Genomic DNA, 16,492 nt, shown 5'->3' on the forward strand with positions numbered 1-16,492 from the left:
TTTTTTAAGCTTTTTCTTTTTTTCCTTTTTTTTTATATATATATTTTTTTTTTAATATTTTACTAATCACATAGTGATTAGAAAGCAGGGCTCCATTGACTTGTATGGTTGAATGCAGTACCTGTATTCAACCTGCAAGTGGAGCCAGAGTTCTCTAGAGGGTCTGGAGACCGTCTAGCCAACTTTTAAAACTTTATTATTCTTTTTCCCAGGCCGCCGCCATCTCAGCCCACCCAGAGGTAAGTGTTTGGTGTCGCTGGATGCCTCCTGATCGAGGCATTCCAGCGACACCATTGACGTTTAGGAGGTGATCGTTGATCGCCTCCTAAACGCTTTTAAAACGGGCGTCCGCCGCCATACAATGTATGACGGCTGTTGACGCCCCGGGGAGGGGCCAGACATGGCCCATCATGCCGATCTCGGTGTTGCTGAATGCCTCGACATCGAGGCATTACAGCAACACCGTTTAAGCTTAGAAAGTGATTGTTGATCACTTTCTAAGCTTGTTTAAGTCTCATGACGTGTCAGGCACGTCATAGGTCGTTAAGTGACCGTTTTGCATGACGTGCCTGACCCGGCAATGGACGTTAAGGGGTTAAGGTAGATATCTCATCTTTATAGTCTTTCAGATTTCTATCAAGATCTGTTTTAATCTTCACATACAGAGACTCTAAAGCTGTTGATAAATCTTTGTGAGAAATTAATGATTGTTGAGTGTGGTCGAATTCATCAGTACAATGCTCTAATAATGATTTTTCGGGTGATTCGGAGAGACTTAGTTGACTGCGAGGGGAGTAAAAGGTACTAATAGATTGAGGTTTCCTGGATTTAGTTACACAAAGATGTCTAGGTATTCGATAAGTCACATATACGACAAGAATGACGAAAATCTTAACTCTTCCTTTCCTTTTACATTTCTTGCCTTTATAGCAGGATACTTAAGGTTCCGGAAAAAAAAAAAGATAGTCCATCTGTATGTTATTATGGTAATGTTTTCACTTTTACAGATATTAAATTTAAGCAACACGATCAGAAATAATCAGAGAATACTTGGATCATGAAAAATCAAAGTTATCAAGGTTGAAAATGGATCCTACCAAGGTTCTGGGTTGCAGACAAGATCAGATAGGAAACTTTTCTCGGGTTCCAGACTGTTTAGAACTACTTGACTGCGTATCTGCAGGTCTACCACTGCTACTCATTTACTCTGTAGTGGCGTGCCTCCATTTTGCAACACGGACGGCACTATCATCCTCCAGAGCTCAAAAAAAATAATTCATTGGTGGTGCAGGGTAAACCGAAACGATTTAGGACCCGCTGCTGCCCCGATGCTCGGCATCAATCACGGTGTTGGTCGCGGCAATGGTCGCGGCGTTGGTCCCGGTATTGATCGCGACGTTACTCGCGACTCAGCAAGCTCCACTCTGGGCTCCGGTTTGGGTCGCCACACCGGGCCGGAGCTTCACCAGACACGGGGCGCCAAACGGGGGACGCCGGCAGCTCGATCTCCTTCCGGACTCCCGCCTCAGTCTCTCAGCCCTAGGAACGCCCCCATCTCACGTACGTACGTGCGCCTCTACGCAATCATTCTCAGCCACCGAGATAATACTAAGACAATTTTACTATGGGAAAAAGACCTTAAGATTGAGTTTCAGCATCAAAATTGGTACAAGGCTTGGAACCATACTAGACAAGCAGTTCACTGCTTAAACTTACATGAGCAATATTTCAAATTACTACATCGCTGGTATTTGGTTCCATATAGTCTTAGCAAGATGTTTAACGCAGTTAATGGCCTGTGCTGGAGGTGTAATCAAGTAATGGGAACTCATTTTCATATATGGTGGGAGTGCCAAAATCTTGACTTTATTAAAGAAATAGTCTGTTCTATATTCTTAACAAATACAGGTATTAGAACCTGTTTGTTACCTCAAACTTTTATGTTTCATCTGGATTTACCACATACATCTAAATCTAATAATATTTTTTTTTATTAACATACTATTGGCTTGTAAAATTTGTATAGCTCGTTGCTGGAAATCTCAGAACACTCCAACACGAGATGAAATCTTTAATCAAATTAATACTCAGGCTACTTCAGAGAGATATTTCTTTCGAAATAATCTAGTCTCTTATAATAAGATTTGGTCTAGTTGGAACCAAAGTTTTCTATTTAGATCTTAAGAAATCTTTCTTATTAGTTGAGCCTGGATAGAGTTCAACCATCTTTACTTAGCCATGCGACACTATTGCCCCCCCTTAAAGATTTAAGGTTTCAATAGGACCATCTTTCAAAGATCTTTGTCGTTTATGTTAAGTCTTGTATTAGGTACAATGTAACTTAATTTACTTGTTTGTGTGTTGGATGTTTGTTATATGTGTCTTTTTAAAGAAAAAACCTATTTTCTAATAAAGAATAAAAAAAAAAAAAAAAGGTATATTTCAGTTATAAGCCACTTTGTGTCTAGAGTTTCTGTTGCATGGTATCAGAATATGCTTGTATGTGTGAAACAATTCATGTGGTTGAGTTAAAAGTGGTCTGGGTTTTCAGAGCTGCTTTATGCAAGGTGGATATATGTATATTAATATAGCTAAAAAAATTTTGTCATACTTTTGTACAGGAATATAAAAATAAGGTGTTCTATAAGAATATAAAAACTGGGGCTGTTCAGGGGAAGCTGGTTTTTATGGGTAAGTAGGAGGAGTTCTCCGTGACTTTTAGCTTCTTGTCCACTAGGAAGAAAACACTACCCAGTCGTACTGCCACTGTATGGCAGGAAAATATAAGATTCGTGTCCTCAAAACACCTCAAGGGGCAACTTGCACATCAAGATATTACACAAGTTTGTATACTAGAACACTGGATGATAGGGACTTTATGATTGAGTTATTGCTATGCTCACAAAGGCTCAGATGGAAAGGTTGAATGCTTCTCTGTCGCTCCAGAAGCTACAAAGGGCTATCAAATAACTTAAAAATGTTAATCCCCGGATTCAGACAGACTCCCGGCAGAATATTGAGAACTACTGTCAACCATATAGCCTCCATACAGGTGAATCTCTAACTTGACCCAGGACGGCAACTTATGTAAAAGCTGCCTTACCTTGACTTTTAGGAAGTTCTTCTAAATCTGACAGCATTTTCCTGTATTAAATAATATCTCACTAACAATACATAGAAGTTGCTAAATTGCAGATACATTTAAGTACTTGTCTCATTAAACCATTATTGGTGAAATGGCAACCAGTGGCGTTGGGAGGGGGGGACAGACATGGCCCCCCTATATCATGCTGTGCCCCCCAATTTAAACACCATATTTTTTGTGCACCTGCGAGGGAGCATTGAGCAGAGAGAGGGGCGCCAACCCGGTCACTCATGAATAAGTTTTTAGCAACCCATTGGTGCCCCTCAGTATTAATTCTATTTATAGACCTGTATGTCATGCCTTTCCAAAAAAATATCCAGACCCCTTTTGATAACACCACCTCCCTTGGCAGTGAATTCCATACCTTTATTGTCCTTACTGTAAAGAATCCCTTCCTTTGTCGTCCATGAAATCTCTGCTCTTCTTTGTACATTTCTGTAAATGAACAGGTCACTGAAGAGCTCTTTATATTGGCGCTGCATATATTTATGTAATGCGATTATATGCCCTCTAAGAGGCAGTATTTCCAGTATATAAATTATATGTCCATTCCTTGGTCCATCACTTACCCACGTAACTAATCTTTCTCTATCATCTGGAACTGTACCAACAGCCTTCAAGCATGCGTTAATCACACCTATTCTAAAAAAAATCCTTCCTCAGATCCCATCTGTCTGACTAACTACCGCCCTATCTCTCTACTTCCTTTTACCTCTAAGCTGCTTGAGCGGATTGTGTACAATCGCCTTACGAACTTCCTCTCTTCTAATTCCCTCCTTGACCCACTACAGTCTCGTTTCAAACCCCTTCACTCTACCGAAACAACTCTAACAAAAGTCCCCAATTACTTTCTCTCTGCCAAAGCAAAAGGTGACTTCTCCATTCTAATACTATTGGGTCTCTCTGATGCTTTTGATACCATTGATCACCACCTTCTTCTTGACTCACTTGCTTCTATAGGCATTCGAGATATAGCTCTCTCCTAGACCTCCTCATATCTGTCTAAACAATCCTGCTCAGTCAGCTTCTCTGGCAAGACATCATCACCCCTTCCACTTTCAGTTGGCGTCCCCCAAGGTTCAGTCCTTGGTCCTCTGCTGTTCTCTCTTTATACTTCATCTCTTGGCAAACTAATCAACTCATTTGGCCTCCAGTATCATCTATATGCAGATGATACCCAAATCGGCCTGTCTTCTCCTGATCTCTTCCATCTCTCATGTCCCGTATTACCAATTGCTTGTCTGCTATTTCTTTATGGATGTCACAACGCTACCTGAAACTTAAGCTTTCTAAAACTGAACTCATTATCTTCCCTCCTTCCATCTCCACTCCACTACCTGAATTATCGATCACCATTAACATGACTATCTCTCCAACTAACCAGGCCCGATGGTCTTGGGGTCATCCTTGGCTCTAACCTTCCCTTCATCCCTCACAATCAGTCCCTGATTACACCTAAAATAAATCTCTCGCATCTGCCCATTCATCACCCAAGAATCCACAGAAAGTCTGGTTCATTCACTTATTTCCCGTCTTGACTATTGCAACACTCTTCTGTTTGGCATTCCACTGTCTCGACTCTCTCCTCTACAGTCTGTCCTAAATGCTGCTTATGTTCCTTGCATGCCACTCCTCTTCTGTTTCCCCACTCTGTGAAACCCTCCACTGGCTCCCAATTACCTTTAGAATTTAATTTAAAATCCTGGTACCAACATATAATATATAATAATATAATTTCTGCCCTCATAAGCAAATGTTCTCCTACTCAATCCTTACATTCTTCCCATGGGCTAAGGCTCTGCTCCTCACTTATCATCTCTTCCTTTTCCCGTCTACAAGATTTCACTCGGGCTGCCCCATATCTCTGGAATCTACTTCCACCAAACCTTCAGCATTCACCCTCCCTCCCTACATTCAAGAAACATCTCAAAACTCTCTTCAGGGAAGCATACCATCTTAGCTGCTATAACCACACTACCTCTCACCTTTTCTCTGTGCCTTATGTTTGTCACCCCATTCCCTCAAGATTGTAAACTTGCGAGCAGGGCTCTCTCCACCTAATGTATCGGTTTGTCAATTCTCGTCTTGTTATACCCTTGAATATATGTATTGTATTAAGTGCTGCGTAGATTGTTGGTGCTGTATCAATAAAAGATAATGATAAACTCTCTCTTAATAACTAGTAAATTCCAATTAATTGTGTAGCCCTCCTTTGGACTTTCTAGTTCCATAATGTCCTTTTTAAGGACCGGTGCCCATAATAGTACCGCATACTCAAGGGGAGGTCTTATCATTGACCTGTAAAGAGGCAAGATGATATCCTCCTCCCGGGAATCAATACCTCGTTTTATGCATGCCAAAACCTTATTGCTGCTTGCTGGCATTCTCCAAGTATGTTGCCTACCATTATTCCCAAGTCCTTCTCATTGGTAGTTTGCTCCAGGAATATTCCATTCATAGTATAGGTTGCATTGTTAATATTTTTACCATAATGCATAACTTTGCACTTATCTATGGTGAATATCATCTGCCACTTGCCCACCCAGTCCCCAACACTAGAAAGATCAAGATTAGCCTGGTTAATTTTGTGTCATCAGCAAAAACATGGCTCTCAATGCAGCTTGATTATTTATAAACAATATAATTTAGGGGGTTTTATCTATTCATTTAGTGCTGAGTTTACATGTGATTTCCAGTTGATCTATACCTGCAATGCTACGTTTCCATACAAATAAAAAGGTTTGTATGTCTTGTTCAGTTGACCTAACCATTCAAGTGCCATTTCATGTGTTGTTTATTTGATCTATAGCGAAACTACAGGGAATAAGTAAAAGGTGTGGTTTAGCGAATGAGGGGACAAAAGGGACTCAGAGGTCTTCTCCCCCACAATTATCCCCAATGTCAAGAGTAGGGCTGCAACTAACGATTATTTTCATAATCGATTAGTTGGCCGATAATTTTTTCGATTAATCGGATAAAAAAAATGAATGTACGTTTAAAATAATTTAATAAACAAATGATGTTAAATACAAACAGCAGAATAAAAAAAAAAACTTTGATAAAATTCATTTCTTGTCTTTATTTCCCAACCAGTCCCCCCAATTTATGCACATTTGAGCCCAGGCTTGCCACGCTGCCTCCCACATATGCCATGCTGCCTCCCACATACGTCACTCCACTCTACCCCCACATATGCCACTGTGCCTGATACGCCTTATACCCCCTGATACACCACTCCATCCTCCCCAGACATGCCACGCTGCCCTCCCCACATATGCCTTTTATACCGTATATGCCTTATACCCCCAGATATGTCACTCCATCCTCCCCAGATATCTCATAGTCCCCTCATAGAGTCACAGACCTGTTCACAGCACACTGACACCATACTTTTATAAATAAGTACTGGGTTAATCTTCACTGCCCCCAGGATTTAGATTCCCCTTAGTCTGCCCCCCCCTTTACCTCTAACTGCACCTTAAGTTAACTTTATTAAATTAATTAAATTAACCCTCAGTCCTCATCATTAAATTAACCCTAAACACCCCATTAACCACAACTGCCTCAAATTAACCCCAAACACCCCATTAACCATAGCTGCCCCTAAATTAACCCTAAACACCCTATTAACCATAGCTGCCCCTAAGTTAACCCTAAACACCCCATTAACCATAGCTGCCCTTAAACACCCCATTAACCATAACTGCCCCTAAATTAACCCTAAACACCCCATTAACCATAACTGCCCCTAAATTAACCCCCACCTCCCCTAACTTTCAGCAGCCCAAATATTAATTTTATACTTAGTTAGATGAGTGTTATAGCCATGTGGTTCTGGCCTTCTGGGAGAAGGAAGGGGCGTGGCCAGTTGTCACAGTGATTACAGGGAGGGACTGGTAAGTAGGAGCTGCTGCGAGTCAGACTAAACGGATTATATAATGAGGGGTATTTTTCAGAGCGTTTGCGTTTGGCAACGATTTTCATTATCGATTATTATCGATTTTATCGATTAGTTGTTGCAGCCCTAGTCAAGAGTCAGAGGGAGGGAAGACTGCACACTGACTCCCAGTCTTCCCATAATCTGCAGACAGTGTAGCATTTGTTTTTGTATTGTAGTGGAGGGAGAGATTGCATGCTTGGGAGCATGGAAGGGCTCTAGGGAAATGCTTGCCTACAGTTCAATTTTTCAATATACCGTATTTGCTTGATTAATTGAATATTGAAAAGTGTTTTACTAGTAAACATTAACTATTTTCATATTTAATAAAAACTATGATTGAGAAAAATGCATTATTTTCTTTTATTTGCCAACCTTTTAGCCCCCTATCTGCCAATCTGCCCCATGCTCTAGACTTCCTGGTGTCAAGTGGGGCAACCAGTGGACGTCTGCGTGATGCGTGCAGACAACCTCCGCTGCCACCCAGGACTTCTACCAGGGCTTCCATGGACTGAGCACCGGAAGGTAAGGTCACTTCATGCCATTACTCTGTCACAGAAGCCCCGGAAGCATAGTTGTCTGCGTGCATCGTGTGATCACAGAAAGGCTACGATAAATCAACTACACAATAAACCACCAGGACCGGACGGGTTTATGGCTGCATTCTTTAAACTCCTTAGCCCACACATTATAGGGCCTTTGGTGTCCTTATATAACATATAACAAAATTACAGCTACACTGGAAAAATGTTAAGAGCTTTTGTCCCAAAGTGTACTACAAAAAAGAAACTTGTCATTAAGTGGCTAAGCAACACAAGTCAGGGGCCTTGTCTGATCACTCAGTTCACTAATCACTATGTGACCAGTGAAATAAATGTAAACAAAAAAAGGAAGTCTAAAAAAAAATTGAAGTCAACATTTGAAATACCCATGGGGAGTGTAGTTTTCAAGAATATATAGTTTGATGGGGTAAATTGAATTGGCTAGTTTCAAAGATGTCACAAATAGGGCATAGGCACCAATCGACCAGACTCAAAATAAATAAAAATTAAGAAGTGTTCACACCCCAAATGTGACATTTAAGCCTACTAACAACCAAACAAACCTATGCATGGGTAGTATCACTTTACTAAGGAGATGTTGCTGAATACATATTGGGACAATTGCATGTTAACACAAATAGCTAATCAGCCAATCACATAGCAGCAACTCAATGCATTTCGGCATGTAGACGTAGTCAAGACAATTTGAAACTGAGCATCAGAAAGGGGAAGAAAGGGGACTTAAGTGACCTTGAACATGGCATGGTTGTTAGTTCCAGACAGGATGGGTATTTCAGAATCTGCTGATCTATTGGGATTTTCACGTACAACCATCTCTAGGCTTTACAGAGAACGGTCAGAAAAATATCCAGTGAGCAGCTGTTGTGTGGATGAAAATGCCTTATTGATGTCAGAGGTCAGAGAAGAACGAGCAGACTGCTTCAAGATGACAGAAAGGCAACAGTACTTTACAGTGCTCCCAACCATCATCCTAATCAAAGCCATCGGAACAAACAGCTTCAACACATCATCACAACCAGATCACCTCATCCCCATCCAACCAGTCCTCTCCTAATGTCTCAGTCCCCTCAACCACTGACTAGATTGTAAGCTCGCAAGAGCAGGGCCCTCTTCTCCTTTGCACCAGTTTGTTATTAGGGGTGTTATTGTATGTGTTTATAAATTGTTCTAATGAATGTAACAGCGCTGCGGAATCGACCGGCGCTTTATAAATAAATAAATGTAACAGTAACTCAAACACTTGTTACAAACCGGAGGTATGCAGAACACACAACACATCGAATCTTGAAGCAGATGGGCTACAGCAATAGCTGACAGGAGTGGCACCCAGTGCGGTCATCTAACAGGAAACTAAGGTTACAATTCGCACAGGCTCACCAAAGTTGGACAATGGAAGATCGGCAGAACGTTGCCTGGTCTGATGAGTCGATTCCACCTGCGATATTCAGATGGCAGGGTCAGATTTTGGCGTAAACAACATGAAAGCATGGATCCATCCTGCCTTGTATCATCCGTTCAGGCTGGTGGTGTAGGGGACATTTTATTGGCACACTTCGGGCCCCTTAGTACCAATTGAGCATTGTTTAAACGCAACAGCCTACCTGAGCATTGTTGCTGACCATGGCCATCCTTTCATGACCACAGTATACCCATCTTCTGATGGCTACTTCCAGCAGGATAATGTGCCATGTCACAAAGCTCACATCATCTCAAACTAGCTTATTGAACATGACAATGAGTTCACTGTACTCCAATGGCCTACACAGTCACTAGATCTCAATCCAATAGAGCACATTTGGGATGTGGTGGAACAGGAGATTCGCATCATGGATGTGCAGCTGAGAAATCTGCAGCCACCGCGTGATGCCATGTCCATACAGACCTGGAATATAGGGGGTTAAAAGGCATGTCATGGGACAGAGTGGTATATAGGGGGGTATAAGGCAGAGTGGCATATAGGGGGTTAAAAGGCATATCTGATGAATCACGTTGCCTTTTACATCACGTGGATGGCCGGGTGAATCAGCATCGCTTACCTGGAGAACACATGACACCAGGATGCCATATAGGAAGATGGCAAGCAGGCAGTGGGACACTTTGGGCAATGTTCTGCTGGGAAACCTTGGCTCCTGCCAGTCATCTGGGTGTTACTTTGACAGGTACTACCTACCTAAGTATTGTTGCAGACCACGAACACCCTTTCATGGACATGATATTCGCTAATGGCACTGGCCTGTTTCAGTAGGATAATGCGCCCTGACACAAAGCAAAAATGGTTCAGAGATGGTTTGAGAAACATGAGTGTGTTGACATAGCCTCCAAATACCACCGATCTCAATTCAATCAAGCAGGTCTAATGGAGTCCAAGCCTCAAAGGGTGAGGGCTGCTTTGGGGGCAAAAGGGGGGCCTACACAATATTAGGCAGGTGATCATTATGTTAAGGTTGTCAAAGATTTTCATTATTGATTAGTTGAATTGATTCAACGGGGGACCCCTTTTTTGGGAGGGGCAGAGTGGTAAGCCTGGGGTCAGATGTACATAACTGCGGGGCAGGTTGGCAAAAAAAAAAAAAAAAAAAACAAGAAACGCATTTTTCTCAATCAGTTTTTATTAAATATGAAAAAATATCGTTTACATGTGAATTTATATTTACTGGTAAAAACGTAGTTTGAGAAATATTGAGTTTGGGTTCTTGTTCCTATAAAATATAGCTTTTATTATGTCAGTAAAATAAGGCGTTGATTAGAGAAAAGACATTGTGACAGAGAAAATTATTGTGTGCATTCTGCCGTTTGTTTTTAACATCCAGTTTGTTAGTAAAATTTTAAGAACGAAACATTTGCATATTGCCCCCCCAATAATAATAATAATCGGCCAATTAATTAATTATGAAAATAATTGTTAGTTGCAGCCCTAAAAATAAAATAATCATTCTTAAAAAGCCAGTCAATATCATTTAACATAAACAGACTCCCTCTGAATTGGAAGTCATGTCATGTGTAATAAATGTAAGTAAAATATGAGTACCTCCACTCTACACCTTCAGAAGCTTTCAGGACATCACTTAAATAAACCTTAGTTCCAGGTACTACCGGTTGGAAGTAAATATCCAAATATTTAGACAAGTTAGCAGAAATTGACCCACTGTCAGACACGATAGGTCGGCCTGGGTGTTAACCAAGCTCTTATGGGGTTTAGGTTGGATGTAGAATTCAAGGGCCCTTGGATGGTTAACACTTAAATATTGGTACTCATCATGAGTTAAAATATCTTGCACCCTAGTTTATCAAAAAACGCAGCGACCTTTTCATGTTATTAATTGGAGATTTTGTTGATAGCATTGGCCCCCATATCGTTTGTAGGAGAGAATGGCTACCATCTATTGGTTTGATAACAATTGATTGTATCATATTTAATATAAAATAAAAAAAGAAAAAATATGGTGACTTACTTGAAAAATCTTTTACTCGTTAATAAAAGCTAAACAAATAATACTATTTTTCCTTAGTTTATACCCAATGTTTTTATGGGTGTTTTTGTTGGCTTTTTTTTTTTTTTTGCACGTCATGGGGCAATCCTTACAAGTAGTATGTTGCCGTTTCAAAACCATTTTTTCCCCAAAAATGAATTCTGCCCCCATGTGCAATTTGGAACATCTTTGAAGCCGGCCAATGCAAATGACCCCATCAAACTATATACCGTATTGGCCCGAATATAGGCCACACACCCCCAACAAATACTTTAGGTCTTTAAAGTGGGAGTGCGGTCTATAGTCGGGGTTTATCGCAGTTCGTATCGCCCGAGACATGCAGGTCCAGGCGGTTGTTTTTTTTTTTTCTTTTTCATTTATCCCTGCTGCGGGTAAGCAGCAGAGTTAGGATCCAGATCCCCCGCAGTGTTGCAGGGGACCTGGATCCTCCTCTCCGACAGCCCGTGGACATCTGCGCGATTTAGACAGCCTCCACCTGCGGCGATGCACGTAGACAACCTCCGCTACCGGCACTCTCGCCGGTGCTTCTCCGTCATAGAAGCCCCGACAGAAGTGACGGCAGCGGATGTTGTCTACGCACATTGCACAGACATCCACCGGGCGGTCCCGCTAGACACCAGCAAGTCTGGGGGTGCATTGGTAAGTTGGGGGGGAGTGGCACTTCTAGGAAGCAGAGTGGCATATCAGGGTGGCAGGGTGGCACTTCCAGGGGGCATAAAGCATATCTGGGGGTTTATCAATAAGTAAGGTACATTATGAATTAAAGGGGAGGAACCTTAAAATTGTTATTGGTTTTCTGTTTGTATATAACATATGCTGACAAACTGTATAGTAGATACCAAAAAAGTTAGAATACATGTATGCCTGTTCATTAGATAAAATACTGTTTTACCATTCCACTAATGTATATTACAAATTTTTCTTTAAAATAGCACCAAACCATATGGGTGCGGCCTACATTCGAGCCAATACATTTTTTTTTTTTTTTTTAAATACCCCATGGTATTTCAAATGCTGGTATCTTAACCCTTTCCAAGTACACATTTTACCATCAGCCTTCATCAAAGTTTACAGTATTTTTTTATTTTTAAACACATACATTCTACTTTAGGTATGAGTTTACCACTTCTGGTATATGTCACTGTCAAACAACACCCCAATATGTGTTAAGTAGCGTCTCCTGAGTACAGTGATAGCACCCATGCATGGGTTTGGGGGCTAAGAGGCCCATTTGGGAAGTGTGCAAACCCCCCCACCACACACACACATTTTGGTTAGTATGTGCCTATGCCCTATCTTTTAACCTGGCCACTCCAATTTACCCCATCAAATCATTGTGCTCCATTGACTTGCATGGTTGAATGCAGCACCTGTATTCAACCTGCAAGAGGAGCCAGATTTCCCAGGAGGGTCTGGAGAGATGCCGCCATCTTGCAAGTGGCAAAATCTCTCGCGGAGGGGTTGTGACTGCACTCCGAAACGGTCACAGTGCGTCCTGGGGTGGGTGTTCGGTGTCGTTGAATGTCTTACTATCGACACCGTCGATCGTCTCCTAAACTCTTTGAAAACAGGCGTCCATCACCGTACAATATATGGGGGACGTTGATGTCTGGGGGAGGGGGCCCACACAGGACCCCAGCTTCTGATCTCGGTGTTGCTTAATGCTTCAACATCAAGGCATTACAGGAACACTGTTTGGATGAAGAAATTGATTGCAGATCGCGTTCTTTACCCGTTTTAAACAAATGACATGCCAGACACGTCAATTGTCATCAAGGCCTTAATGACTGTGTAGCCTACGTTTAACTGTTATTTTGCTACTCCCTTACCTCTTGTGTATTAGCCATTGTTGTATATGTAATGAAATTAGTCTGGTGCTGATGCTCTCTACATAATTCCTTGCCATTGTGTTATGTGCTAATTATGTTAACCCTTTTCTCTTTCCTATATAAACCAACTCCCTTTGCTGTAGTAAAATAGTAATATAAGCCACGAGTTTACCGTTCTCCCCCAGAGCAACACCTTTACTCCTGGAGAGGCTACCCATCAGAAAAGGAACAGTCTAAAGTCCCTGACAAACTTAGCAAAATCAAAAATGTTGAAGGTATATTCTATATAAATATAAATAAGTAAAAATAAAAAAAGGAGGCAGAAGACCACTTCCTTCCTCTCTTGCAGTCCTAAGATTCTTGCCACTGAAATCAATGTGAGGGCTTTTCCATGTGACAAACTTAGAGCCAGGACCTGAGCCACCTGGAGGTAAGTATTTCACACAACTTGATGTACACACAGAAATTAGCAAGGTGCAAAGAACTGTACCTTAGGTGAGGTTCCCCATAAACTTACAAGAGGTGTACCACAAAATTTAAAGGGACCTCTCAGCTATCACATACACTAACGTGCATATGACAGCTGGTATTTCCATTGTAAAGTGCTAAGGACACTATTCGTCAAACAAGGAATTTTATCACCAAAACTGACATTGGACCTGCTGTACTTTCCCTATTCATAACGGTTGCACTGGGTTTTTTGGTGGTATATACGTTTGCTACCAATCCAAATAATTGTTTCCCAAATTACATCGTTTCTGATAACAAACAAAATTGCTGAAGCTAGTTTAAATACCATAAAAACTGACGTTCAGAAACCATTTAACAAGCAACATTACTTCTAAGGGCACGGGTAGCACGCACCGAAAAATCCTAAACTTTGCAAAGATTGCTTAATAGCCTTGCTACCGAAGCACAACACGCTCTAAAAAGACAACGCTCGCGCCAGCATGTCACGAAATCACCTCCATCTTCAACACGAGGTACAACATTCCTATAGGTTGTACCTTCTCAAATGCCGCAAGTTTTTCCTTTAGATTTTGAATCTCTTCTTCCTTCGTCTTGATCTCTTCCCTCAAAGCGATGATATCAGAAGATGCCATGCCGTTCAAGATGGAACGTTTCCTTACTTTGAATTTCCGATTTGCTCGTGCAACCTACGTCATATCCTGCAGGGCACTATACCTTGTTGTAGTTACGATTCGGTTGCTGCGCTCGTTACTTGGCATCAATGTATTTTCTTTTTTGGTATCTGCTGTTACATTGTGTTGGATGCTTTTATTGACTACACACACAGGTTACTAATAGCAAGAATAAGTAGTATGTTATTTTAAATAGTTACAAAGATTTTTTCGCACGTCGTTCTTCACCGCTGGATTTAAGTAAGTTGGCATCCGTGCTTCTGTTATCGTAACATATTATTAAAAAGTAGACATTGGTAAATGAAAGAGAGATTGATTTTATTCCATGTGTACAAAAGTTTCAAAGTTTGTACCATGATACCTTTTTATTCAAAACCTACTTTGTTACATCATTATTTGTTTTGTCAACTATGCCTGCTGTTTTCCGTGTTAACATAACGACAGGGGTTAACCTTTGCAAACACTTTATCATCCACTGCCTTACTCAGTACTCCTAAACCTTAAGCTGAAGCTGACAGGTCCCTTTTCTACCTTACTAGAGACAAGTGGACTACTTATTGGGCAGCAACTCCTGGGGACAGTCAGGATATAACAATCCCTCATCTACCTTTTAGAAGCACTCCAAAATCTTGTAGAAAGCCTTCCCAGAAGAGTGGGCACTTTTATAGCCACAAAAGGGAGGGGGGCAACTTCATATTAATGTCTATGTACTGTAATTAGAATGCAATTTCATCAAAGTCCCTGTTGGTGTAATGGTCAGGTCATCTCAATTCTTTTTTTCATATAGTGTACTTTTTAGGGGTCCTTCCGGCAATGATCCACAAAGCCCTTAATCCTGACTTTTTGGCCCAGACCAAAGCCATCCTAAAAAAAGACAACAATCTCCTTGGAGGAGCATTTCTAATGCACACTAGCAGCCTTCAGTGGTCCACTGGGATATTGAAGTCAAGCTATAATACATTACATTACAATTAGGACTATTGATTTTGTTGGATATCTCTGATTTCCTTTTGGCCAGATATGACATAACGTGGCCTCACAAAACAGCCTTAGTCGTTTGCCAAAAGAGTAATAGGTCCTCCCTGTGTTGCTGATTACATGTAGCATATTCCAGCCAGGCTGCCTGGAAGCTAACTTTAAAACCTGAGTTGGAGTAAAGATGGTGAGGCATGCGCCAATTGAAAGCGGAGAGGGAGGGAGGGCCAAACTGCAAGGTAATCATGATTGGGGCGTGGTCTAAAATTACTAGATCCCCTCTATCCTTCTTGGTAATGTATTGCATCAACCACGGTGTTATCAGAAAATAATCAAGCCGCGTAAAGGAGTCATGAGGTGGTGAATAAAAAGTGTACGACCTGTTAGTGGGTTGAAGGGTTCTCCATCTATCTACCACATTTAACGTGTACATTACAGACCTAATTGGGTTCCTAGCCCCTTTGAGTTGAAAGAAGATACACCTATCGATCCAAGGAGCTTTTAATTTTGCATGTTCTAAGTCAGATAGGTGGGTTTCGTGCAGAAAGATAGCTTTCAACAGAGCACCGGCATAGAAGCCACGCGGATGTGACGACCAGCAGCAGAGGTTGTCTACGCGTATCACGCAGACATACACCGGCTGCCTCACTAGACATCAGGGAGCCTGGGGATGCACTGGTTAGTTGAGGGGGTGTCAGAGTGGCATATCTGGGGAGCAGAGTGGCATAGGGGGCAGAATGTCATATCTGGGGGGCATAAAGCATATAAGGAGGCAGAGTGGCATATCCGGGTAGCAGAGTGTCATATCAGGGGTCATAAAGCATATCAGGAGGCAGAGTGTCATATCAGGGGAGCAGAGTGGCATGTCAGGGGGGAGGCAGAGGGACATATCTATAAGTAAGGTGCATTATGAATTAAGGGGGGACCTTAAAATGGCTAATACCTTTCCAAATGTCTGTATATAACCTATGCTGACTATGTTGCATAATAGATACCAATAATGTTTAAATACATGTATTCCTCTTCATTAGATAAAACACTGTTTTACCATTCCACTAATGTGTATTTTTTTCTTTAACAATAAACGTATCTTTAAAATAGCACCAACCTTTAAGAGTACGGCTTAATTAAGGTATAATGGTAGTTAGCATTAATTAATTAATGGTGCTTAAAAGTATGCATTGGTGCTTTTTAGATTGATTTTTTTGTTACTTGACTGGTATTACTCTGGTAATAATTTGCTCATGTTTTTTTCTTTAATATTAATACAATAAACATTTATTATTAATGTTAAATGTATAAATTGTATATATTATAAATATATATTTGTTATTAATGTAATGGTATTTGTTATTAATGTAATGGTAATTAGCAATAATTATTGGTAATTACAAGTATGCACTTGTGCTT

General features: G+C 41.1%; 1 protein-coding gene across 2 annotated transcripts in view; it reads right to left on the reverse strand.

Annotated features, from left to right (window-relative positions):
* MOCS3 (molybdenum cofactor synthesis 3) overlaps positions 1-14,123 on the reverse strand; it is a 77,489-nt gene extending 63,366 nt beyond the window's left edge. For both annotated transcript variants that reach the window (XM_053461260.1, XM_053461259.1), the window contains exon 1: positions 13,973-14,123. In XM_053461260.1, coding sequence (XP_053317235.1) covers positions 13,973-14,068 — 96 coding nt within the window. In that variant the 5' untranslated portion in view covers positions 14,069-14,123. The remainder of the gene's footprint in view (positions 1-13,972) is intronic.
* Between the last annotated feature and the right edge of the window lie 2,369 nt (positions 14,124-16,492).

This window comes from Spea bombifrons, chromosome 3 (assembly GCF_027358695.1).
Source record: "Spea bombifrons isolate aSpeBom1 chromosome 3, aSpeBom1.2.pri, whole genome shotgun sequence".
Lineage (NCBI taxonomy): Eukaryota > Metazoa > Chordata > Amphibia > Anura > Pelobatidae > Spea > Spea bombifrons.